The sequence below is a fragment of the Mercenaria mercenaria genome, chromosome 9 (assembly GCF_021730395.1).
Source record: "Mercenaria mercenaria strain notata chromosome 9, MADL_Memer_1, whole genome shotgun sequence".
Lineage (NCBI taxonomy): Eukaryota > Metazoa > Mollusca > Bivalvia > Venerida > Veneridae > Mercenaria > Mercenaria mercenaria.
In genome coordinates, this window is record NC_069369.1 from 65,950,413 (window position 1) to 65,976,069 (window position 25,657).

Consider the following 25,657-nt stretch of genomic DNA (forward strand, 5'->3'; position numbering starts at 1 on the left):
ATTGAGGATCTGCGGCAAACCGAACAACAAGATGAAGAAAGTGTCCAAGATTTCAAACAAATATTGCAGTTGATTACATGTATAAAGTCCACAGATAAACATATCTCTCTTCAATGCAGTTGACCCAGTTTCGAACTTAACCTAGATATCATCAAGATGAACATTCAGACCAACTCATACAGATCCCATGAAAAATATGGCCTCTAGAGAGGTCATAAGGTTTTTCTATTAATTGACCTGATGACCTAGTTTTTGATGGCATGTGACCCAGTTTTGAACTGTGTGTGTGTGTGTTCGGGTTTAACGTCTTTCACAATTTTTCAGTCATATGAACGACGGTGTCTACTTCTAGCAGTAAGCACAATGCTCAACTTCATAGTGCTGCCTCACTGGAATATCACGCCGTAGACACATGACATGATACCCCACCCAGTCACATTATACTGACACCGGGCTGACCAGTCCTAGTACTATCCTCTAAATGCTGAGCGCCAAGCGAGGAAGCTACTAGTACCATTTTTTACGTCTTTGGTATGACGCGGCCAGGGATCGAACCAACGACCTCCCGCACTCGAAGCGGACGCTCTACCACTAGGCTACCGAGTTTTGAACTTGAACTAGATATCATAAAGGTGAACATTCTGACCAATTTTCATGAAGATCCATTGAAAACTATGGCCTATAGAGAGGTCACAAGGTTTTTCTATTTTTAGACCTACTGACCTAGTTTTTGACCGCACGTGACCCAGTTTCGAAATTGGTCTAGATACCATCAAGGTGAACATTCTGACCAATTTTCATGAAGATCCATTGAAAAATATGGCCTCTAGAGAGGTCACAAGGTTTCTCTATTTTTAGACCTACTTACCTAGTTTTGACCGCACGTGACCCAGTTTCGAACTTGACCTAGATATCATCAAGATGAACATTCAGACCAACTTTCATAAAGATCCCATGAAAAATGTGACCTCTAGAGTGGTCACAAGCAAAGGTTTACGCACGCACGCACACACACACGACGGACGCCGCACGATCACAAAAGCTCACCTTGTCACTTTGTAACAGGTGAGCTAAAAATGGATAAGACAATGTACCTGTATTTTTGGAACTGGGTAAGTATTGCACTATATGGCAATGTTTGACCATCATTTTCAATGTTTCAAAGTCACATATCAAACACCTTTGACAAAATATGGAATGGTATGGGAAACATAACTAATTTTTATGGTAAAAATGGCCATAATTGTGCCAAAGTCCTTGTTCTTCTTATGTAGTCTTGCTTTCATATGTAGACTATGACGGGAAACAAGTGGTCAAAGTTTCAAAGCCATATGACAAAAGGTTAGGCAAAATATGGACTATATAGACTATGACGGCAAACAATTGGTCAAAGTTTCAAAGCCATATGACAAACAGGTTAGGCAAAATATGGACTGGTATGAAAAGTTTAACTAAATTCCAAGTCAAAAAAGTGCCATTATTCAGTCAAAGCAGTTGAAAAGTTATGTACTCTTGCCTACAGATGGAGATCATGACGTTAAACAAATGTTCAAAGTTTCAAAACCACATGTCAAACAGTTTGACAAAACGTTGACTTGTACGAAAACTGAATGAAGTCCAATAAGGGCGAAAATTCAACCAAAATAGTTGACAAAGTTATGTACTCATTCCTACAGATGGTGATCATGATGATAAGCAAATGGTCAAAGTTTCAAAGCCAAATGTCAAATAGTTTTGACAAAACATAGACTCATATGAAAACTGAACCAATTTCAAAGTCCAAAAAGGCCAATACTTCAGCCAAAATAGTTAACAGAGTTATGTACTCTTGCCTATAGATGGACATCATGATCATAAACAAGGGGGTCATACTGACCCTATATCACCCACCTGTTAAAACTGGCCTTGGAATCATCAAGATAAACATTCTGACCAAGTTTCATGAAGATAGGGTCATACATGTGGCTTCTACAGTGTTAACAAGCTTTTACTTTAATTTAAGTGGTGACCTAGGTTTTGACCCCATATAACCAAATTTCGAACTATGCATGGGAATCATCAAGATAAACATTTTTACCAAGTTTCATGAAGATGGAGTCATTAATATGGCACATATAGTATTAGACCTTTCTAACGTAAACGCAATTACGAAACGGAATACTGAATCCGTAAAATTTTTGGCTAATTTGTGGTCTAGGGGAGACAATTTCATCCAATAGTAATGCAATAGTATCTCCCTTAGACCATTATTTGCAAATAACATTTATGGATCCAGTAATCCGTTTCCGATTTACGTTTACGTTAGAAATGTCTAATAACAAGCTTTACCATTATTTTGAGTGGACAACCTAGTTTTTGACCTCATATGACCCAGTTTCGAACTTGGCCTAATTTTGGCCATATGTCACGAAGATAGGATCATAAATGTGGCCTCGAGAGTGTTAACAAGCTTTTCCTTTGATTTGACAGGGTGACTTAGTTTTTGATCCCATATGACCCAGTTTCCAAGCTGGCCAAGGAATCATCAAGACAAATATTCTGACCAAGTTTCATGAAGATAGGGTCATAAATGTGGCATCTAGGGTGTTTTCCTTTGATTTGACCTGGTTACCTACATGTAGTTTTTGACCCAACACAACCCAGTCTCGAACCTGGACTAGAGATCATAAAGATAAACATTCTGTGCAAGTTTGTATCAAATCAAAGCATACAGTTTACCCTATTCAGGGGCAGTAACTCTAGAACCCATGATGGAATCTATCAAATTTTCGAAAGGAACCGATATCTTATTGTGTCTTAATTAAGTTGTGTGTAAGTGTTGTTAAAATGGAATGTAAAATGTCACTTCTATCGTGTTCACAAGGTAAAAATTAACAAATTTTGGCTTTCAGGGGTCTAACTCCGGAACCTATAATTAGATCTGACAGATTCATCATGGAATCCAAGATATATTATTGTTAAAGATAATTTGCAAGTTTGTATCAAAACAAACCATAAACGAAGTCTCTATACTGCTGCAAAAGCCAAATATCAAATTTTGGCCTTTTAATAACTCTGGAAATCATGATGGGCTCTGGTCAGTTAGGCAGTGGCTAGAGAACTGGAATCGGTTCCCTAGACAGCGGACTTAGTCATCCGGAACCGGATCTCTAACCAAAATACCATGCATAGGCTAGGGAACCGGAATTTTATTTCTATGCATAAAGCTGCCGAAATTCACTTTGTTTCTTTTGGTAAGTGTCATGCATGTTATTATCTTAATTAACTTTACCATTTCAGCAAGCCATGACCTTTCATTTATCTGTGTTTACTGTGTCTTCAAAAGTGTACTTGCCGCATACCGTGCGCCAATTATTTGAAAGATCAGATAAACTAGTACGAATGTGGAAATCGTCGGCATTGGAGCAAGCCAAAATAAACTTGAAATTTAAACTTAAAAGGTACGATAAAATAAAAGAAACAAATTAAGTAATTTCTGTTAATTAGTATGTTCACATATCTTTGAACGTGAAATGCCGAGGTGTTACAAACCAGTATTTAAAGTGATCAAAGAATCCGCATGAAGTTTTATTGGCAATTAAATTAGTTTTTACATCTATAAACATGCACTGACGCAAATACAAATCAATATTATTTTTATATTATTAAAACAATTTCAACATAGTACATGTTTAAAGCACATGTAACATTTAAAAACGGCAAAGTAGTTTTCACGCATTCATTTGTACTAGTTTATATCATTCCAGTATGGCGGACACGGTATGCGGCAAGTACACTTTTGGAGACACTATAGTAAACGCAGATAAATGCAAGGGCATGGTAAAATTAATTAAGATAATGATATGCATGACACTTACCAAGAAACAAAGTGGATTTCGACAGCATTGAGCATAGAAATAAAATTCCGGTTCCCTAGCCTATGCATGGTATTTTGGTTACAGAACCAGTTCCGGACGAAAAAGTTCGCTGTCCAGAGAACCGATTCCGGTTCTCTAGCCACTGCCAGCCAGTTACTCGAAAGAAACTGAGATATTATGGAAATACAAGATGTGTGCAAGTCTGATTAAAATCCATTGCAAAATGTGGTCTCTATCGTGTTCACAAGCCAAATAAGCAAATTTTGGCCCTGTTGCGGGCCATAACTTTAGAACCCATGATGGGATCTGGCCAGTTATCAAAAGGAACCGAGATATTATGCCAATACAAGTTGTGTGCAAATTTGATTAAAATTGATTGCAAAATGTGGTCTCTATCATGTTCACAAGGCATTGTGAACAGATGGATGGATAGACGACGGATGGATGAACGATGGACAAATGCCATCACAAAAGCTCACCCTGTCACTACTGATGCTGAAGCCGTGGTGAGTAGGATGGCTTTACTTATTCTTTGGATAGTCGAGCTAAAAATGGATCATAAAGCATTTACAGGCAATAAGTCATTCAGTTTGATTTAACAGTTACTTTTTTCAAAAGCTTTCCATTGTATATCCGGACGCTCAAATAAAAAATATAACACCAATGTCTTTAATAATCTCTAACGGCTGTTCCAAAATCTTAAGACAACATACAAGCAATTAAGTACAATCACCATTGAAAACTACACATATTAAACATTCTAGACCATTTACAGAAATAACAATACAAGAATCTATTGCAGAAATCCAGAATACACACAAAATCTGCACATCTCTATTTCCCTTTAGCAAAGTTCCCCGGCTTCATTCAACCAAGGCAGACAAAATCCCCGCTTTCATTTTTTTTCAATTATTTAAGAAATAATAAGTTCCCAATCATGGACTATCGTAGAATAACCCATTTTTCTGAGTTCTTATGTGTTAGAATATATCGCGAAGGCCGTAGGCCTGAGTGATATATTATTTTGCATAAGAACAAAAATTCGGGTTATTCTACGATAAATCACACTTGGGAGCTTGTTATTTCGATTCTAACATGACATACTTGTATCAAAGTTTTAGAAACATGAGGGTCATGATGACCCTGGATCGCTCACCTGAGTAATATGAGCTACATGTTTCAAATGTCAAACTGATGCTAAAATATTAGAAAGTAGGTCAGTAGTCACTGGAAATCAGTTTTAAGATCGGTGTGCAAAATTATGTGTCATTCAAATTTCAAGGCTGTATCTTAACAAGAGCTGTCTGATGACAGCGCGCTCGACTATTCGAAGAATTGATTGAAGAATAGGGTCAAAATATTTCCACGGATATTCAGACAAAAGGAATAAATAGATTAGACAAACAATGTTCCTGTATTACTTTGATTTCGATAAGTCTTGCACTAAATGGCAATATATGAGCCAATTTCAAAGTCAAAAAAGGGCCATAATTCAGTCAAAATAGTTATGTACTCTTGCCTACAGATGGAAATCATAATGATAAACAAGTGTTCAAAGTTTAAAAGCCATATGTCAAATAGTTTTGACAAAACATGGACTTGTATGAAAACAGAACCAATTTCAAAATCCAAAAACGACCATAATTCAGACAAAATAGATGACAGAGTTATGTTCTCTTTCCTACAGATAGAGACTATTATACTAAATAAGTGATAAAAGTTTCAAAGCCATATGTCAAACACTTTACAAACAAGAGGACCATGTTGTCCTGAATCGCTCACCTCTTCCCACATGATACAGTTTTGAGTATGACGTCGTTTTTTCTACTATTTGACATAGTGACCTAGTTTTTTAGCTTATGTGACCCAGTTTTGAACTTGACCTAGATATTATAAAGATAAAAATTCTGACCAATTTTCATGAAGATCCATTGAAAAATATGGTCTCTAGAGAGGTCACAAGGTTTTTCTATTATTTGACCTATTGACCTAGTTTTTTAAGGCACGTGACCCAGTTTCAAACTTGACCTAGATATCATCAAGGTGAACATTCTGACCAATTTTCATGAAGATCCATTCAAGGGTATGGCCTCTAGAGAGGTCACAAGGTTTTTCTATTTCAAGACCTTCTGACCTAGTTTTTGATCGCAGTTGACCTAGTTTCAAACTTGACCTAGATATCATCAAGATAAACATTCAGACCAACTTTCATACAGATCCCATGAAAAATATGGCCTTTAGAGAGGTCACAACGTTTTTTCATTATTTGACCTACTGACCTAGTTTTTGATGGCATGTGACCCACTTTCGAACTTGATTTAGATATAATCAAGGTGAACATTCTGACCAATTCTTATGGAGATCCATTCACAAGTATGGCCTCTAGAGAGGTCACAAGGTTTTTCTATTTTTAGACCTACTGACCTAGTTTTTGACCGCACATGACCCTGTTTCGAATTTGACCTAGATATCATTGAGATGAACATTCAGACAAACATTCATGAAGATCCATTGAAAAATATGGCCTTTAGAGAGGTCACAAGGTTTTACTATTATTTGACCTACTGACCTAGTTTTTGACGGCACGTGACCCACTTTCAAACTTGATCTAGATATCATCAAGATGAACATTAAGACCAACTTTCATACAGATCCCATGGAAAATATGGCCTCTAGTTAGGTCACAAGGTTTTTCTATTATTTGACCTACTGACCTAGTTTTTGATGGCACGTGACCCACTTTCGAACTTGACTTAGATATCATCAAGGTGAACATTCTGACAAATTTTCATGAAGATTTCATGAAATATATGGCCTCTAGAGAGGTCACAAGGTTTTTCTATTTTTAGACCTACTGACCTAGTTTTTGACCGCATGTGACCCAGTTTCGAACTTGACCTAGATATTATCAAGATGAACATTAAGACCAACTTTCACACAGATCCCATGAAAAATATGGCCTTTAGAGAGGTCACAAGGTTTTTCTATTATTTGACCTACTGACCTAGTTTTTGAAGACACGTAACCCAGTTTCGAACCTGACCTAGATATCATCAAGGTGAACGTTCTGACCAATTTTCATGAAGATCTTGTGAAATATATGGCCTCTAGAAAGGTCACAAGGTTTTTCTATTTTTAGACCTACTGACCTAGTTTTTGACGGCATGTGACCCAGTTTCGAACTTGACCTAAATATCATCAAGATGAACATTCAGACCAACTTTCATACAGATCCCTTGAAAAATATGGCCTTTAAAGAGGTCACAAGGTTTTTCTATTATTTGACCTACTGACCTAGTTATTGACGGCAAGTGACCCAGTTTCGAACTTGACCTAGATATCATCAAGGTGAACGTTCTGACCAACTTTCATGAAGATCTTGTGAAATATATGGCCTCTGGAGAGGTCACAAGGTTTTTCTATTTTTAGATCTACTGACCTAGTTTTTGACCGCACGTGACCCAATTTCGAACTTGACTTAGATATCATCAAGATGAACATTCTGACCAATTTTCATGAAGATCCATTGTAAAATTTGGCCTCTAGAGAGGTCACAAGGTTTTTCTATTGTTAGACCTACTGACCTAGTTTTGGAGGGCACGTGACCCACTTTCGAACTTGACTTAGATATCATCAAGGTGAACATTCTGACCAATTCTTATGGAGATCCATTCACAAGTATGGCCTCTAGAGAGGTCACAAGGTTTTTCTATTTTTAGACCTACTGACCTAGTTTTTGACCGCACATGACCCAGTTTCGAACTTGACTTAGATATCATCAAGATGAACATTCTGACCAATTTTCATGAAGATCCATTGAAAATTTTGGCCTCTAGAGAGGTCACAAGGTTTTTCTATTTTTAGACCTACTGACCTAGTTTTGGAGGGCACGTGACCCAGTTTCGAACTTGACCTAGATATCATCAAGGTGAACATTCTGACGGGCTTTCATAAAGATCCCATGAAAAATGTGACCTCTAGAGTGGTCACAAGCAAAAGTTTACGGATGCACGCACGGACGGACGGACGGACGATGGACGACGGACACTGCGCGATCACAAAAGCTCACCTTGTCACTTTGTGACAGGTGAGCTAAAAATATGAACTGGTACGAAAAACTGAACAAAGATTTCTAAGTCAAAATGGGCCATAGTTCAGCCAAAATCTTTGATGGAGTTATGTACTCTTGCCTATAACTTGACATGGTGATGGTAAACAGGTGTTGAAAGTTTCAAAGCTTTATCTCAAAAGACTTTGTCAAAATATGAACTGGTACGAAATATTAACCCAGATTTCTAAGTCAAAAAGGGCCATAATTCAGCCAAAATCCTTGATGAAGTTATGTACTCTTGCCTATAACTGGACATGGTGATGGTAAACAAGTATTGAAAGTTTCAAAGCTTTACCTCAAAAGACTTTGTCAAAATATGAACTGGTACGAAAAACTTAACCATGATTTCTAAGACAAAAGGGGCCATAATTCAGCCAAAATCCTTGATGGAGTTATGTACTCTTGCCTATAACTGGACATGGTGATGGTAAACAGGTGTTGAAAGTTTCAAAGCTTTATCTCAAAAGACTGTCAAAATATGAACTGGTACGAAATATTAACCCAGATTTCTAAGTCAAAAAGGGCCATAATTCAGCCAAAATCCTTGATGGAGTTATGTGCTCTTGCCTATAACTGGACATGGTGATGGTAAACAAATATTGAAAGTTTCAAAGCTTTATCTCAAAAGACTTTGTCAAAATATGAACTGGTACGAAAAACTTAACCATGATTTCTAAGTCAAAAGGGGCCATAATTCAGCCAAAATCCTTGACTGAGTTATGTGCTCTTGCCTATAACTGGCCATGATGATGGTAAACAAGTGTTGAAAGTTTCAAAGCTTTATCTCAAAAGACTTTGTCAAAATGCGGACTGGTACGAAAAACTTAACCCAAGGTGTGACGCCGACGCCGTGGTGAGTAGGATAGCTCTACTTATTCTTCGAATAGTCGAGCTAAAAAACAAGAAAGTAGGTCAGTAGGTCAAGGTCAGTCAAGTGACCCATAATTACTTGGAATCAGCAGGAAATTATAATTGAACAGTCTAGGAAATATGATCCGATAATTTTTGAAGTATATTTTTTCCTATATAACTCATATAAAAACTTAGTGACCCTTGGGGGCCTGTTTTCACCCCAGGGGCACAATTTAAACAATCTTGTTGAGAGCCACTAGGCAATGCTACATACCAAATATCAAAAGCCTAGGCTTTGAACTTTCAGTCAAGAAGATTATTAAAAGTTATTTTCCTATGTAATTCTATGTAAAACTTGGGACCCCAAGGGCGGGGGCCTCTTTTTAACCAAGGGGCATAATTTGAATAATCTTGGTAGAACACCACTAGGCAATGCAACATACCAAATATCAAAAGCCTAGGCCTTGCAGTTTCAGACAAGAAGATTTAAAAATAATTTCCTATATAAGTCTATGTAAAACTTGGGACCCCCGGGGCATAGCCTCTTTTCACCTTAGGGGAATAATTTGAACAATTTTGGTAGAGGAACTCAAGGCAATGCTACATACCAAACATCAAAGGCCTAGGTCTTATGGTTTCAGACAAGAAGATTTTTTTAAGTTTTTTCCTATATAAGTCTATGCAGAACTTGGGATCCCCGGGGCAGGGCCTCTTTTCATCCCGGGGGCATAATTTGAATAATCTTTATAGAGAACCATTTGATGATGTCACCTGCCAAATATTGAGGCTCTACACTTTGTGGATTTGGACAAGAAGATTTTCGAAGTTTTCCCTATATAAGTCTATGTAAACCACCCAGGGTGGATCCAAATTTGACCCTAGGGGGATAATTTGAACAATCTTGGTAGAGGACCACTAGATGATGCTACATACCAAATTTAAAAGCTCTATGTGGTTTTGGACAAGAAGATTTTTAAAGTTTTTCCTTTTGGTTGCTATGGCAACTAGAGTTCTGCTTGAATTCAATTCTTTGAACAATTTTGAAAGGGGGCCACCCAAGGATCATTTCTGTGAAATTTGGTGTAATTCTGCCCTGTGGTTTTGAAGAAGATTTTTTTTTTTAGAAATTGTTGACAGACACACGAAGGACACCGCACAACGGACATGAGCGGTCACAAAAGCTCACCATGAGCCTTTGGCTCAGGTGAGCTAAAAATGTAACTACTTTTTACAAAATAAACTACACTTCGTGCTATGCACCTGGATCATTCTATACATAGAGGATGACGTTACTACTTTGCATGCACATGGGTTATCGCAAAATAACTGTTGGTTGATTTTCTTGTATGTTTATATGGGTTATTTGCTGGTCGTGTTAGAATCAAATTTTTACTTCATTCTATTTAGAATCAATAATTGTCATTTAACAAACAGTTGTTTTTTTCATTTCTGTTCATCTTTGTATAATTCTAAAGTTTTTAATCAACAAAATCGGAGAGAGAATTTCATCCATCTTAGTCAAATTGATCATGGGGATTGGGTGGAGGGGACTTTTGTCTGGGCTGGATTTTAGTCCTTCATTCCACAAATCATTACTTAAACCCTCAAATATTTTCAGTAACAATGTATGTATTCCAATACTGAGCTATCACATCTATAATTTTCTCTTTCCTCCCACTAAAGAATGACACAGTTTCAAAATAATCCCTCGAATTTGTATCTCCATGGCACAACTGTCCATAACTGTTCCAGCCAGCAGTCAACAAGATACTGTAATCTACAAACAGAAACAACAATAAAGGTTTCATTAATTACATTTTGATCCTATATGTTAAACAGAGTAAACTTCTGTTTATTTCACATCTATTAAATGGTTCAAACATAATTTCATCCCAGTCTTCCACATTGAAGTGTAGTCACATACATGTATAAGCAAAAAATAATATAAGTTCAGATATACTTTACATCAATATAGCAACCACTCACTAAAACAATACCTTAGGTTTTTAAAAAAGAAAGTTATTACTTCAGAAAAAAAGCGATATGTCAATTAATGCTGATAACATAAAAATCTATCTTCTTGATTTAATCTCTTTTCAGTAGTAAAGTTTATAAAGATTTTTGCACATGCATTTCTGATTACCTATATTTATATTTTTCAATTCTGAAATATTCTTTTTGAAGAGTATACTTTAGAAAAGACTTTCAAGGGATGAACTTTATCAGTACAGTCTAGCTTGCATTATCAGACACATGCATCATAAACCTTACCGGTACCCTGCTAAATTCCTATAATGAACTTGTCCATGTTTCAATTTGGACAGAACCATTAACTGTTAAAAGGGATGCTTACCAAAAAGATACTGACTGAATGGTGAACAGTGCAGATCTTAATCAGACTGCATGGATGTGCAGGCTGATAAAGATCTACACTGGTCCCATAGGTAGAATCAATTGAGTCCAGAATGATAAAGGATATCATGACCCTGCTTAGAACAGTCACATTCTGGGGGGTCATTGGAATTCCCAATATAAAGACCCTCTATACAACGTGACCCAGACTAACGCAGTCAGCAGGCACTAGAAACTTCAGGGTTTTTTCTAGCTAATTTAGGAACATAGCCTATACCACCAAAATTGGGAATTTTGACGAGTAAATGTTCCAAATTGGGAAATATTTAGTCCCATAGGATATAGTAAAGATGTGTTTAAGCACTCTCTCATACACTTGTTTCACATTGTACAACCTCTTTTAACATACTTCCATTACAAAATTGTCCATAACTTGGTCAATGTTTGTTCAATTTTGATGACATTTTTTTTCAGAATGTAGATCGGGAATTTTTGCACTCATTTTGGGAAAAATACATACTTTTTGGCATTGGGCATATAGCCGAATAACTGCTATAAAAACGGCCGAAAAAAAACCCACTGAACTTCATTGTAATGCTGTAAACAAAGTGCAAGGTAATTTTGTTGTCTAAACATTGAAAATTAAATCTTTTATTGGCAACATGCCTAACTTGCTCAATACAGCCAAAAATTAAATATTTTGTATAGAATAATACTGCTCTGAAGCAATTTTTTACATAATATCATAGCTGTTATGAAAGGATGTCAAAGAAAGCCTTTGTATAGTTAAGAAACTATTCCAATCTGTTTCATGTAAATTGCGTGAGTTTTCTTTACAGTAATATGGTATTTATTTGTTGTTAAACACTTATCAGCTCTTAAAGCTTGGACACTTAACATATTATAAGCACCTGCACATATTGTAAACAATACAACTTATGTAGGTAATTATCAAAAAGAAGTTTTAAATTAATCTTGATGTCCTACATCAAAAACCTTGATATAGTGGTCAGTCACCTGTCTATAGTGGTCACTTCCAGACAGTTCCTTAAATAACTGCTAAAAAAAAGGTTCAACTGTACTTATATCAAAAATAATAATCATATTACCTGAAAGTATACATGTATGTCTTGTCCCACATGACACAGATTTCACACATAACTCGTCAGGAAAATCTAGACCATAAGGCACAGTCTGAACTTGGACACAGTCTACAGGCTGGTAATATTTTTGTGGAACACAGTATGAATCCCTTGCTTTTAAACCTGAGACACAGTCTGTGGAATGTCTTCTGCTTTTTGTCTGTGACATATTGTGATGCTGTTTCAAATCCTGATGTTCCTCACAAAATACATTTTTCTCGCAACTTTTTGTGACAGTCCTCTTTTCACATTTTGTACAATTATGAAAATCATGTATCCTTCCTGTATTTTCCTCATTTAATTCTGTAGTAAATTTTCTTTTACTAGATAGCTCATCAGAACTATCAGCTTTGATAACAGTATCAACCTTCTCATATAAAGTTCTTCCTTCCAAATTAATGTAGTTAGGACATTTTTCAAGTTCTGTGTCATAGTCTTCACTGGTAAAACTTTCCACTACAGCTTTGTGACAGCTTGTGTGAGAAGCAGTAGATAAAGTACCATTTGGAAGTCCCAATTGTCCACTTTCATTCCAGCCCCATACATAAGCATCACCACTATCTGAAGCAGGAGAAAAAAGTAGTGGATTTCAGAGTGGTTCATGTTTTTAAAGTATATCAATGAAATTATAGTTTTGATAAAAAGTGTACAATAGCGTACAGACTTTAGATCATAATAAAATGAGCCACGCCATGAGAAAACCAACATAGTGCATTTGCGACCAGCATGGATCCAGACCAGCCTGCGCGTATCAGGATCCATGCTGTTCGCTAACGGTTTCTCTAATTGCAACAGGCTTTGAAAGCGAATAGCATGGATCCTGACCAGACTGTGATGATGCGCAGGCTGACCTGGATCCATGCTGGTTGCAAATGCACTATGTTGGTTTCCTCATGGCACAGCTCAAATGTAAACAGAGTTAAATCTAAACTGGAAATGATGTTGGATATTAAGTCACACAAAGAGCTGCTACAGAATGGATCGACGGACACAGGAATTCCCCATGCACCCTTTTACAAATAGTTCCCAATTTTTGTAATATTGATCTCCCTTTTAAAAAAGCTGAAAGCCATTTTGGGAACAAATTTCTAAATTTCAAGGGAATGAACTTTATCAGTACAGTCTAACCTGCATTATCGGACACCTGTATATAACCCTTACCGGTACCCTTCTAAATTTCTACAATGAACTTGTCCATTTCTCAATTTAGACACTACCATTTACTTTTAACAGGAGTGCTTCACAAAAAGATAATGACTGAATGGCAAACAGTGCATGATCTACACTAGACGCAAAGGCAAAATCAATCGTGTCAAGCATGATAAGGGTTTATTCAGACCAACATCAGGTATTTAATTTGATGTTGTAATATTAACTTGTAATGTGTGAATTAAGAAATAATTTATATCAAACAGTGATTTTTAATGATTAATTTCATTTGACTTCAGATGCCAAAGAATTGCCAAGCTTGAATACAACAGAGCAACAAACAATGATGCGATATATTATTTCCATTCATACACCATGCTATCAAAAATCATTATCTACATCCTCTTAGGTATAGCAACCAAATTTTGCCTGTTTTGTGTGTTTTTTTCTTCTTCAGCGCACTGCTATGATGTTTAGTGCTATGTCTGATGCAACAAGAGGACCATGATGGTCCTGAATCGCTCACCTGTCCCCACGTGACCCAATTTTGAACTGAGTATGATGTCTTTTTCTATTATTTGACATTGTGACCTAGTATTTGAGCTCATGTAACCCAGTTTTGAACTAGACCTAGATATCATCAAGATAAAAATTCTGACCAATTTTCATGAAGATCCATTGAAAAATATGGCCTCGAGAGAGGTCACAAGGTTTTTCTATTATTTGACCTAATGACCTAGTTTTTTGAAAGCATGTAACCCAGTTTTGAACTAGACCTAGATATCATCAAGGTGAACATTCTCACAAATTTTCATGACGATCTCATGAAAAATATGGCCTCTAGAGAGGTCACAAGGTTTTTCTATTATTTGATCTAATGACCTAGTTTTTGACCGCATGTGACCCAGTTTCGAACTTTACCTAGATATTATCCAGGTGAACATTCAGACTAATTTTCATGAAGATCCATTGAAAAATATGGCCTCTAGAGAGGTCAAAAGGTTTTACTATTTTTATATCTACTGACCTAGTTTTTGAACACAGTTGACCCAGTTTCGAACTTGACCTAGATATCATCAAGATGAACATTCAGACCAACTTTCATACAGATCCCATGAAAAATATGGCCTCTAGAGAGGTCACAATGTTTTTTTATTATTTGATCTACTGACCTAGTTTTTGAAGGCACGTGACCCAGTTTCGAACTTGACCTAGATATCATCAAGTTGAACATTCTGACCAATTTTCATGAAGATCCATCCAAAAGTATGGCCTCTAGAGTGGTCACAAGGTTTTTCTATTTTTAGACCTACTGACCTAGTTTTTGAAAGCAGTTGAGCCAGTTTCAAACTTGATCTAGATATCTTCAAGATGGACATTAAGACCAACTTTCATATAGATCCCATGAAAAATATGGCCTCTAGAGAGGTCACAAGGTTTTTTTATTATTTGACCTACTGACCTAGTTTTTGAAGGCACATAACCCAGTTTCAAACTTGACCTAGATATCATCAAGGTAAACATTCTGACGGGCTTTCATGAAGATCCATTGAAAACTATGGCCTCTAGAGAGGTCACAAGGATTTTCTATTTTTAGACCTACTGACCTAGTTTTGGAATGCATGTGACACAGTTTCGAACTTGACCTAGCTATCATCAAGATGAACATTCAGAACAACTTTCATACAGATCCCATGAAAAATATGGCCTCTAGAGAGGTCACAAGGTTTTTTTATTATTTGACCTATTGACCTAGTTTTTGATGGCACGTGACCCAGTTTCAAACTTGACCTAGATATCATCAAGGTGACATTCTGACTAACTTTCATGAAGATCCAATGAAAGTATGGCCTCTAGAGAGGTCACAAGGTTTTTCTATTTTTAGACCTACTGACCTAGTTTTGGATCGCACGTGACCCAGTTTCAAACTTCACCTAGATATCATCAAGATGAACATTCTGACCAACTTTCATAAAGATCCCATGAAAAATGTTACCTCTAGAGTGGTCACAAGCAAAAGACGACAGACGCTGCACGATCACAAAAGCTCACCTTGTCACTTAGTGACATGTGAGCTAAAAACAGGGCATGTGTTACTAGTACATTATAACGCACAGTCTCAGTCTTCTTTGTTTAACAGGCAAATAAATCAGGTTGCGTTACAATAATTATTAATTATGCAAAACTGCGCAATTTGATGAAACTTCTGCACTGCAAGATTTTATATTATAATAGAAATACAAACCAGTAACTGCAGTGGAATGCCAACCTCCAGCTGCTATGGAAATCACAAATATTCCAGAAAAGGTATCAATGCATCTAGGTGTTTTTTGAAGATCTACTGATATTTCCCCATGGCCTAGCTGCCCTCGGCTAAAAAAAGAGTCAATGACAACCTGAAAATTTGTATAGCAGACAACTTTGACAGGTTTTAATAATGTCAAACAAACAAAATTTAGGACACAAGAGAAGACCCAAGGTGCACTCTAGAAATTATTATTGGCATGGGTAGTTACCTGGATAGAAATACTAACCTTCCATATCCAGCTGGATGGTTTTCTCACATAAAAGAATTCTACAACCCAAAGGGTGTTTCTAACCTTCAGCAGAGAGGGCTGTGTAATTTGAAGTAAGCAACCAAATGGCTTCACAAAACAGACTAGACTGAACTTGAGCTATCACTAAATGAGATTACTACCCTGAAATACCACTTTGTCAGAGGACAGAAGAAATTTTGTCTCCTCCCTCCATGCAAAAAAAAATTACTGAAGGGAGGCAGGGATTGGGGTAGACTTACACAGTCTGTTGAGATTTAACATTTCCTATTTTTTTAATTTTTTTTTTAAATATATTTCAAATTATCTGTAGCTCCCTTTTACAGAGGCTAGAGATATTGTAAATTTTATGAGAAAGTGGTATCAGAGAGGATGTTATGGCCAAGTGCTTTACAGGTAATGACTCTAACGACTGATGCCAGTCTAGGATTGGGGTAACCTCAGTGACATCAAACTTTACAAAACAGATGAAATGAAATAATGAGCAGACACCGATGCATATGTGTTCAATAGTTCTACCTATTCTTTGAATAGTCAAGCTAAAAGTGCAAAACAGTTTTGGGAATGCAAAAGTGCAAACTGCTATTAACTCTCTCTATTCTTTGCAAAGTCAAGTTAAAGATATATCAGAGGCTATAAAATGATAACAAAGGTGAAGAAAGCAAATCTGCCAAGTTTCATTGGAATCTTTCTAAACTGTGGTGAAAATCGGATGAGAAATATTTGGCTTAGAGCACGGACAAGAGTAAAAAGGCCAATTTTCAGTAATTCAAGGGCCATAATTTCAAAGTGCCTGGGCTGATTTGGCTAGTTATCGAACTTGGCCAAAGTCCTATAGTCAAACACATTTTGTTCAAGTTTGGTGAAGACTGGATGAGAAATGTTCAACTTAGTCAAGATTTGTGGCAGACAGACAGACAAACAGATAGACAGACACATACATACATACACAGACAGGGGTAAATCAAATGTCTCCCACATCACTGTAAAGTGGGAGACATAATAACTTGGCAAAGAAGTGTGTGAGGTTGCATCAGTTATGGCAATGATAATAATGATGATGATGATGTTCTAACAGTACTAATGATGTGAATGGTGGTGAGAATATTGAGTTTTTGTAGTATTAATGATGATAAAGATGATGATTATATTTTTTTGCAGTTCCGGTAATGATAAAGATGATGATTATGTTGTTTTTGTAGTTCCTGTGATGATAAAGATGATGATTATCTTGTTTTTGTAGTTCCGGTGATGATAAAGATGATGATTATCTTGTTTTTGTAGTTCCAGTGATGATAAAGATGATGATTATCTTGTTTTTGTAGGTCCTGTGATGATAAAGATGATAATTATGTTACTTTGGTAGTTCCGGTGATGATAATCATTATTATTATATTGTTTTTGTAGTTCCAGTGATGATAAAGATGATGATTATCTTGTTTTTGTAGTTCCGGTGATGATTAAGATGATGATTATCTTGTTTTTGTAGATCCGGTGATGATAAGATGATGATTATATTGTTTTTATAGTTCCAGTGATGATAAAGATGATGATTATCTTGTTTTTGTAGTTCTGGTGATGATAAGATGATGATTATATTGTTTTTGTAGTTCGGGTGATGATAAAGATGATTATTATCTTGTTTTTGAAGTACCAATGATGATGAAGATGATTACTATGTTTGGTTTTTATAGAACAGATGATGACAAAGGTGATAGTGTCATTTTTGTAACACTAATGATGATAAGGTGTGATGTCATAAAAGATGATAATATTGAAGATAAAGAAAACCTACCTTGCACTACCACAGGAGTACACAGCACCCTGTCTTGTCAGCATAAGCGTATGCTCAAACCCACATGATACAGTGAGCACCTCTATGTTTACAGAGATAGGATGCAGGAATAATGTCATATAATTTTGTCCTTCCACTGATGTTTCTATGAACCCTTCAAAACACTGACATTCTGAAATATACACCTTAGAATATTACAAAAATATCCCGTCAAGTGGACACAGAGCCATAATTAAAAAAAATTGTTTACAGGAACGCAGTCCAAATTTCTTTGTGTGGGTAGGCAGGTAGGTAGGTAGAGCTGTTTATTTTTTTGCATATAATCATATAGGGAATTTTTAATAAATAGAGGAAATATAATAGAAAATGCCATCTCACCTTTGACCCCATAAACATGATCCCTTGTACCTGTAACTAAAGTCACATGCTCTACATCTGATGTAAGTTCACATATCCTTCCATCATCCTGTAGCAACACAGTGTTAGAGCTGTTTTGTAATAACACATCTTTCCCTACACCAATCACTGTCCTTGTTGGTAAGTCATCTTTAATTTTCGCAAACAAAGACAAACTCCTGTTTCCATAGCAAGTAAGCTTACCATCACCTAAAACAACATGAACAGAATATTCTGTAGACAAAGTAGGATTTTCTGTAGACAAAATACTGTAAAATCATTTAATTTTGTGGGCATGAAATTTCATGGTTTTAATCTAAACGGCAATTTTGTGGGGATATGAATCCATGGATTTCAACTTTTGTACATAGAATGAATGGAAATTTTACTTGTTTGTTGGGATTAAATTTCGTGCATTGATTCAACCACAAAAAAAAAATCCAAGAAAATTAGTCCCCCACGAATAATAATGATTCATAGTATAAGGATCTTACTTGCCTGTCTGTGAAGGACAGGGTTTCCTAACTTGATGGACAGTGAGGAATGAGAAACTGGGAATCCCCGCTGTCTGGAGTTTTGGAAATGGGCTGATATGAAAGATAATTTTTCTGCCTACAAATGAGCTGTGCCACGAGAAAACTTACATAGTGGCTTTGTGACCAGCATGGATCCAGACCAGCCTGTGCACGGGCGCAGTATGGTCAGGATCCATGCTGTTTTCTAAATGTTTCTCTAATTGCAACAGGCTTTGAAAGTGAATAGCATGGATCCTGACCAAACTGCATAGATGTGCTGGCTAGTCTGGATCCATGCTGGTCGCAAAGCCACTATGTTGATTTTCTCATGGTGTGGCTCAAACGAGTTTCTTTTTTAACATTTGTAAATTATAAAATTGCACATGCAGTTTATGGCATCAAAATTCTTCCAGTTACAATAACTAAAATCTGGATGCCACATTTTACCACAGGCATGCATAGAAGTATAAATATTCAAGCTTGCAGCCATAATGCATTTCATGATAAAACAACTGTTACAAAACTGATGTTCCATGGTAACTTTTTTAAACTGTATACTCACTACTCAAATGTACCTACCTGTTGTTCCGAAAATATCTGACCATGTGCACAGCTTAATTACTGTGTTAACTTCCTGCGGAACTGAAAAGTAATTTGCATTTCCTTTTGTCTGACAGATGTCTAGATACTCTCCTGCTTGTTCCTCTACCTTTTCTACCTCCTTCAAATTGTGTGAAGAGTTTTCAGCATCATCACAAAGGTCTTGTTGGGTCTGTGACATACACTGTGAAATCTGTTTGAAACCATTAAAACCACATAGGTAATGCTTTTGTGAAAAGTTCATCTGAAAACACACAAAAAATATTCAAATTTGTTCATTTGAATATTACTGAAATTCATAACTTAGGGATCACATAAAACCCATGACATTATAAAATTTTGTGATTCTGTGACCGCATAAATCAGTTACAGACTTGAATATCTATGACATACTGAAATTTCCTTGAAGATTAACTCAAGGGACTAAAACCTGTGAAGCTTTCTATCTTTAGGAAGGCACAAAGAATCATTTATGGTATTTATATAATATAACATACCTAATTATAATTGAATAATGACAGATACTGCTACAGACTATGATGGTAAAGACAATATGTTTCGTGAATGCTTAATCAAATAACATGTGTTATATATACAATGCTCCGAGGGATTTAGTGGATTTAAATCTTAATCACTCGTAACTTGTCTTTCAGTCATTGATTCTTTTTTGACAGGTCATACCTAGAATTGTTCATTATGATTGTTAGGAACAGTAGGTGGCAAGTCCTCTGGGGATTTTGTAGCCGTCCGGTAACTGATTTCTTAATGAATAAGTAATGATTTTATATAGTTTTAACTGTTATTTACTGAAGATATCAATACTTATCTGTAAAAAAAAATATTTGTATGAATACATACCAAAGTATATTTTTCACTTTCTCGAATAGATTACTGATTTTTCAGTTGATAAAACGAAAGAGATTGTGTTTGTATAAAAAATCCGTTGATATTCTATTTTTAGAAATGATAAAACATTGATCGCCGGACGTCCATGTTATTTTGTAAAAAGTGATGTTTTTCTAATGGCCTAAACTTTAATTCTTAAAACAGAAATTTACATAAAAAAAATTGATGAATTGAAAGCAGTTCATTAATAAATTTTGACTTTTATTTCGAATTCTAATATGCTTGTTTCTGTTAAAACACACTTACGCTAGAATGACATCACGTTAATGTGCGGTGACGTCAGAGTTTTTGTTGCGACCAAGAAAGAGCGCTACTATATTTTATTTACTGTTTTAGATAAAAGGCATATTAGAATTGGAATAATTCATAGCAAATCCGTGTTTAACACTTTATACACTCGGGCGGTAATACGTCGTACAAATAATTTCACTCGGGCTGTGCCACCCAACGTGCATAAATAGTGTTAAAGCACTCTTTTGCTATAAATTATTTCTTAAATAAAACGGATTAATCATGAACGCTTAACTACTGTTTTTCTAAAAGTTTTGCCCGCCCCCAGATGAAGAGATTTTAATGAGTGACGTCACGGCGATTTCGCCATTATTGATTTCGGCATCAGCTATCATTACTTATTCTTATTATATTATATATACTTATACTTATTATAGGAAATATATTACCGGATGGCTAGAAAATCCCCAGAAGATTTTCTAGACATTCAGTAACAGGACGGCTAGAGTGCAGGCTAGACGTCTGGTTACACACTTCCTTGAATTTATGGCCAATTCGTGACATAATCGTAATTTAAACCTATAGCATGTAAAGCGTCGTCAGCTATGAAAATTTCATCGGAAATTGCTTCCACTATTTTGGTCTTTCAAGTGTTTGACGCGTATTGCCCATATGAAAAAATTATCTCAATATTTCCTAGGATCGCACAGGGTCACTCAAAATGAATTCATTTTTGAAAGACCCTGGCCTGGATCGTGCCAAATTTGTTCAGGAAGGTCTAATACGGGGAGTAGACACTCCGTATAAATCAATACATTTATCTGTATTATGCTGTCGTCCATACCTGTAAATACTGACCAGTCATTAGCGATCGATATTTTGTTTTCGCCACTATAGATTAGCGTGTAATTAGCATATTACCTCATGTTAATCATGGAGCTATAACACTTTTTGTTCAAAGGGTTTACAAGTCACATGTTAAGTGGCGATAATTTGATGATCAAAGATTGATCTAAAGGGATTCTGAAGGAAAAACAGCATGCGACTGCATGTGGTGACAGGGGCGTAGGGACGATTTGAGCATTGGGGCGGCGGAGGGGGTGGGTTTGGGAGGGGGTATCCCCCTGCTATGAACGGGTTGCAGGGTTGCCCCGGGAAAATATTGCATACAGCCAGAGTAAATGGTGCAATCTGGCGACTTCTTGGACTGCTCAGTATCTGTTGAACATATTCGTTTTTTTTTCCAGTTTTCACCCCTAATTACAGTTTACCATGTTTAAACACTGTAATGGCGGTACGATGTTAGATACGGACAATGTCTTGCCAGGGTAAACCCAGTAATGTCTAAGTAGGGAATCGAGCACAAGACCCTGAATTAAAGGGGGTCATCTAATCCTTATAGTATTTTAGTCATTAAATGACATTATAAAGGTAAAACGCAATTCATTGTTTTCTTTGAACCATTGGTGGTTGAATGAACGGACTTCAGGGTTCTTTTTACCAAATGATTGATTTGGAAATGCAAAACTGCGAGGGTGATTGGTCTTTTATATTTTTGGGTAGAAGCTGTAATACAGTTGAACTTCAATTGCTCGAACTTGGATCTTTCAAACACCCAGGATCGCACGAACTCTTCTCCCGGTCTCGAATGTATTCCTTCTTTATTCTATATAGTTCTACTTCGGATCGCTCGAACTTTGAAAATTCGAACTCTCGAACTCATTTGGTGGTCCCCTCGGCTTAATTACAGTGATAATTACACCTTAGTATTCAGTCGAACAGACAATCTGTGGCCGGAATGGCTTGTGTTTACAAAGTTGTTCACACCTCTGCCTGGCATTCGCCAAGCTTCCCCTTTAACCGACGTGCGCGTAATTTTCACACGCTTATGTAATTAGTTTCGGTATACGACAAACAAATTAAATAAAGTGACTTTCATTCACTGCAATGCTTCAATGAGCTTTGATTTATACGAACAGAATTATTTAAAATAATTAAGCAATGAATGTATCTATTTTTTCTGCATAAGAACAGGATATCCGATGTCAACTTTCATGCTGCGTTAGCATGGCTGAACAACTTAGAAAAGGACCCGGAAACGGGGACATATCTAAGTCGGCTACTTGAAAGCAATATATTTGATAATATTTTTACTGGACTATGATTCATAAAGGTTTGCTTTTCATTTGATGTTGTCTTCGCCAAATTTTTGTAATCATATCAGTGTTTAATATGTGTTTTGTTCATATCTACCGTATGTCATGTTTGAAAATAAATAATAAAGCATATTTCAGCGTTAGGTTTTTGATTTATCGTCATATCATACACACATTTAGGTAAAATATGACAATATATTACGATGTAAGGTTTGTAACACATCATGCACTGGAATTTTAACAGTTCGTTGTCATTCGAAATCTATGATGTAAATAGTAATTGTCATAATACTTCGTCTGTTTTGTTGGAAATCTAAAAACATTTGGCCATTTTGCAAATAGGATACCCTTAATAATTAGACTAGCCACTAGACTGATAATTACGATATTTCTATGATTTTTTTTCTTTTTTATGTTCATAGAGACAAAAGCCAGTCTATTTTAGAAATTTTCTAAGAGGACTGATGTTAAAATTGTAATATTGGACATAGTATATAGACTGGCTCAGTTTACTACATGAAATTATAAAAATGTGAAAAAAATTATCATAGTCTAGGTGCTAGTCTACTTAATAATCATCTTAAAACTTCAACATTTTTTTCAACTGGGTATCATACAGAAAAATAAGTCAATACACTGTGACTGTACAATCATACATACATTGAAAAGGCTTGATGAAATGATTAAAAAGTAGAGTTTTCCTTAAATATATGATACATTCATGCATCCTTAAAGGTGTTTCAGGTAGCAGGAAAATGCATCTATTCATGTGCCATATTAAAAATTTTCGCAATTGCCCTCCCGAACCCACCCCAGGTTGGGCCCCCCCAGCAAACAAATCCTGCACACGGGCCTGAATAATTCTACCTAAACTGAAGGCAAGCAAGTTATTTTTATTTTAATTTATATCATTTGTTATGCTTAATTTATGGACCAAGTTTGAAAGAAATATCTTCATTATTTTTCAAGAAATATTACTTTTTATGTTGTAAGCTCGATCGGGCAATGTTACCAGCCTGTTAAATTAAAATAACAATGAAATTTGTTGGACTATGCGGAAGGATTTATAAAACTACTCCAAACTGGCTGGGTGGGAAATTTAAACAGTGACAGAATACTTTGATGTGTAGCAAAAAAGTTCATAACTGTTGACGATAGTGTTTTTTTATGATTCACTGACTGGCACATTATTAACAGATTAATCTTCAGAAATACAGAGCTGTCAATGCTGTAAATTTGTTATGCAATTCGCAATACATGTCCAAAAAGTGCTTCCTTGTTTTACAACCCTAGGCTACAGCAAAGAAGATACCGGGCCAACACCCTAGATAAAGATGTCAGTTCGTGTTATGTTGTTTATCATGAAATAAAGGTCTCGCACGGTAGAATCCCAGCAGTACTTACTTTTCTCTTTCCCTTGTTACAAAAGGCGGAATGCTATAAAGGGGAAGCAACTATGAGTATCGATAATAACACTTCAGGCTATACTGTATACAGTGTGTACATACCACGTGGTTTGTTACGTCATTTTCGGGTATTACGGCAAGAAAATTAATAAACAAATCCGTCGATTCAGAACTTAAAACACCGTAAGTATTTCATTTTTTTCACCGATTTTAATAAAGTTTATACGAGGCTCAAGCAAAAATAGTGGGCTATAAACGTAAGGCAAAGATTTTCTGAAATTCTAAGCAGTTTTTGCAAAGGTCCGTTCCAACCCTGAAATGCTGCAAATTCTTGGAGGGTATTACGGCAAGAAAATCCTGTGTTTTACAAAATAATGCAGGATTGCTTTCCTTTACATTCTTGTGCCTTTCCCCGCTGTTTATTTCGGTTCCAAGAAGACTCGCGAACCACTTTACTTAAAATGAAATGGTACGTATCTGTGAAAAAAATGTGTCTTCGGAAAATGCTAATACGGCAAGAATGATATGACGGCAAGCAGATTCATGAATACACTTACTGTTCCTTTACGAACAGATTATTGTGTTTGAGACTCATTTCCTCTTGAAAAATACTTGTTTGCAGATTTCTTAAGCTTTTAAGATTTATTTCGGTATGATCTGACATGAAAGAACGTTTTTTTTTTTGTTTTTTTTTCTTCAATGCTTCTTAAAGATCGTTTAGTAGATCTATCATTTTTTTCTGTTTCATTACTTGTTACCTAATAATTTCGGGCTTTCAAGAGAAGTTTCCCAATTTTTACTTTATTTATAATCTCAAGAGGTATCTTAAAGATGAGTCCCTATGTACCTATACTGTTGCATCCGCGAATGCTAACAAATAAATTGCCAAAAAGTGAACAAAAAGTATTTTAAATTGAAAAATATATCCTAAATGTTCACATAATATGTTTCCTTATCAAGCATTAGTGAAAGTTAGGCCTCTGATCAATGCCTGATAATGTATCGAAACTTCATATAGAATAAGTCTTTGAGATTTCGAGATTACGGTGATAGATCTACAAACATTGATAAGATAAATACTTGATGTTGAAGACGAATACTCGGACGACGTATTTTAACTTTTTAGGAGTAATGACGCGAACAAAGACTAAACTTAAACTTGGGAAACGATCTAAGACGTCAGAGTTCAGACACAGAAACCAACAAGCGAGTTCAAATGTAAAGTTTGTTACATCATTGATAGAGACAGAACCCTTACCAAAATGAAAAGTTTGCGGCAAATTTGCCGCAAACATTTTAGTTCACCAGAACAGAGTAATAAATGTTTGCAGGAGTTCGCCGGTAGCGGCGATCTTTCGGCAAACGTTTCGGTGACTTTGCTGCAAACTCACCACAGACTTTTCTGAATTAAGAGTTTGCCATAACATCGCCAGAAACTTTATCACACAATTTTGTTCACCAAAACGTCACCAGAATCTTTTATCTATATTTTCTACTCCAAAACATTAGCCATATGATCTTTTAATTATCTGACCAGATGTGAAAGTTCGCCAGAGGATTGCCAGAACAGTATCACATGACTTCTTCTTTGTTTTTATTGGCTGCATAGAGTTTGGCTCCATTTTCAAACTGTC

The 25,657-nt window shown here is 36.0% G+C and overlaps 1 protein-coding gene across 1 annotated transcript; it reads right to left on the reverse strand.

Annotated features, from left to right (window-relative positions):
• Positions 1–4,521: 4,521 nt before the first annotated feature.
• On the reverse strand, positions 4,522–24,090 carry LOC123547349 (uncharacterized). Its single transcript, XM_045334374.2, has 7 exons — positions 24,022–24,090; positions 19,304–19,568; positions 18,192–18,419; positions 17,814–17,985; positions 15,709–15,836; positions 12,282–12,875; positions 4,522–10,597 (listed from the first exon to the last, which is right to left on the reverse strand). Exons 2-7 carry the CDS (start codon positions 19,566–19,568, stop codon positions 10,425–10,427), a joined length of 1,560 nt encoding a protein of 519 aa, XP_045190309.2. The 5' UTR covers positions 24,022–24,090; the 3' UTR covers positions 4,522–10,424.
• Positions 24,091–25,657: the final 1,567 nt, after the last annotated feature.

Excerpts from the sequence above, each read along its gene's own strand:
- LOC123547349 (XM_045334374.2), bottom strand. The coding sequence starts at position 19,568 with ATGAACTTTTCACAAAAGCATTACCTATGTGGTTTTAATGGTTTCAAA. Across the intron at positions 17,986-18,191 it reads TCATGTTTATGGGGTCAAAG|AATGTCAGTGTTTTGAAGGG; the intron begins GTGAGATGGCAT and ends TGTATATTTCAG. Across the intron at positions 12,876-15,708 it reads GCATTCCACTGCAGTTACTG|ATAGTGGTGATGCTTATGTA; the intron begins GTTTGTATTTCT and ends CTCCTGCTTCAG.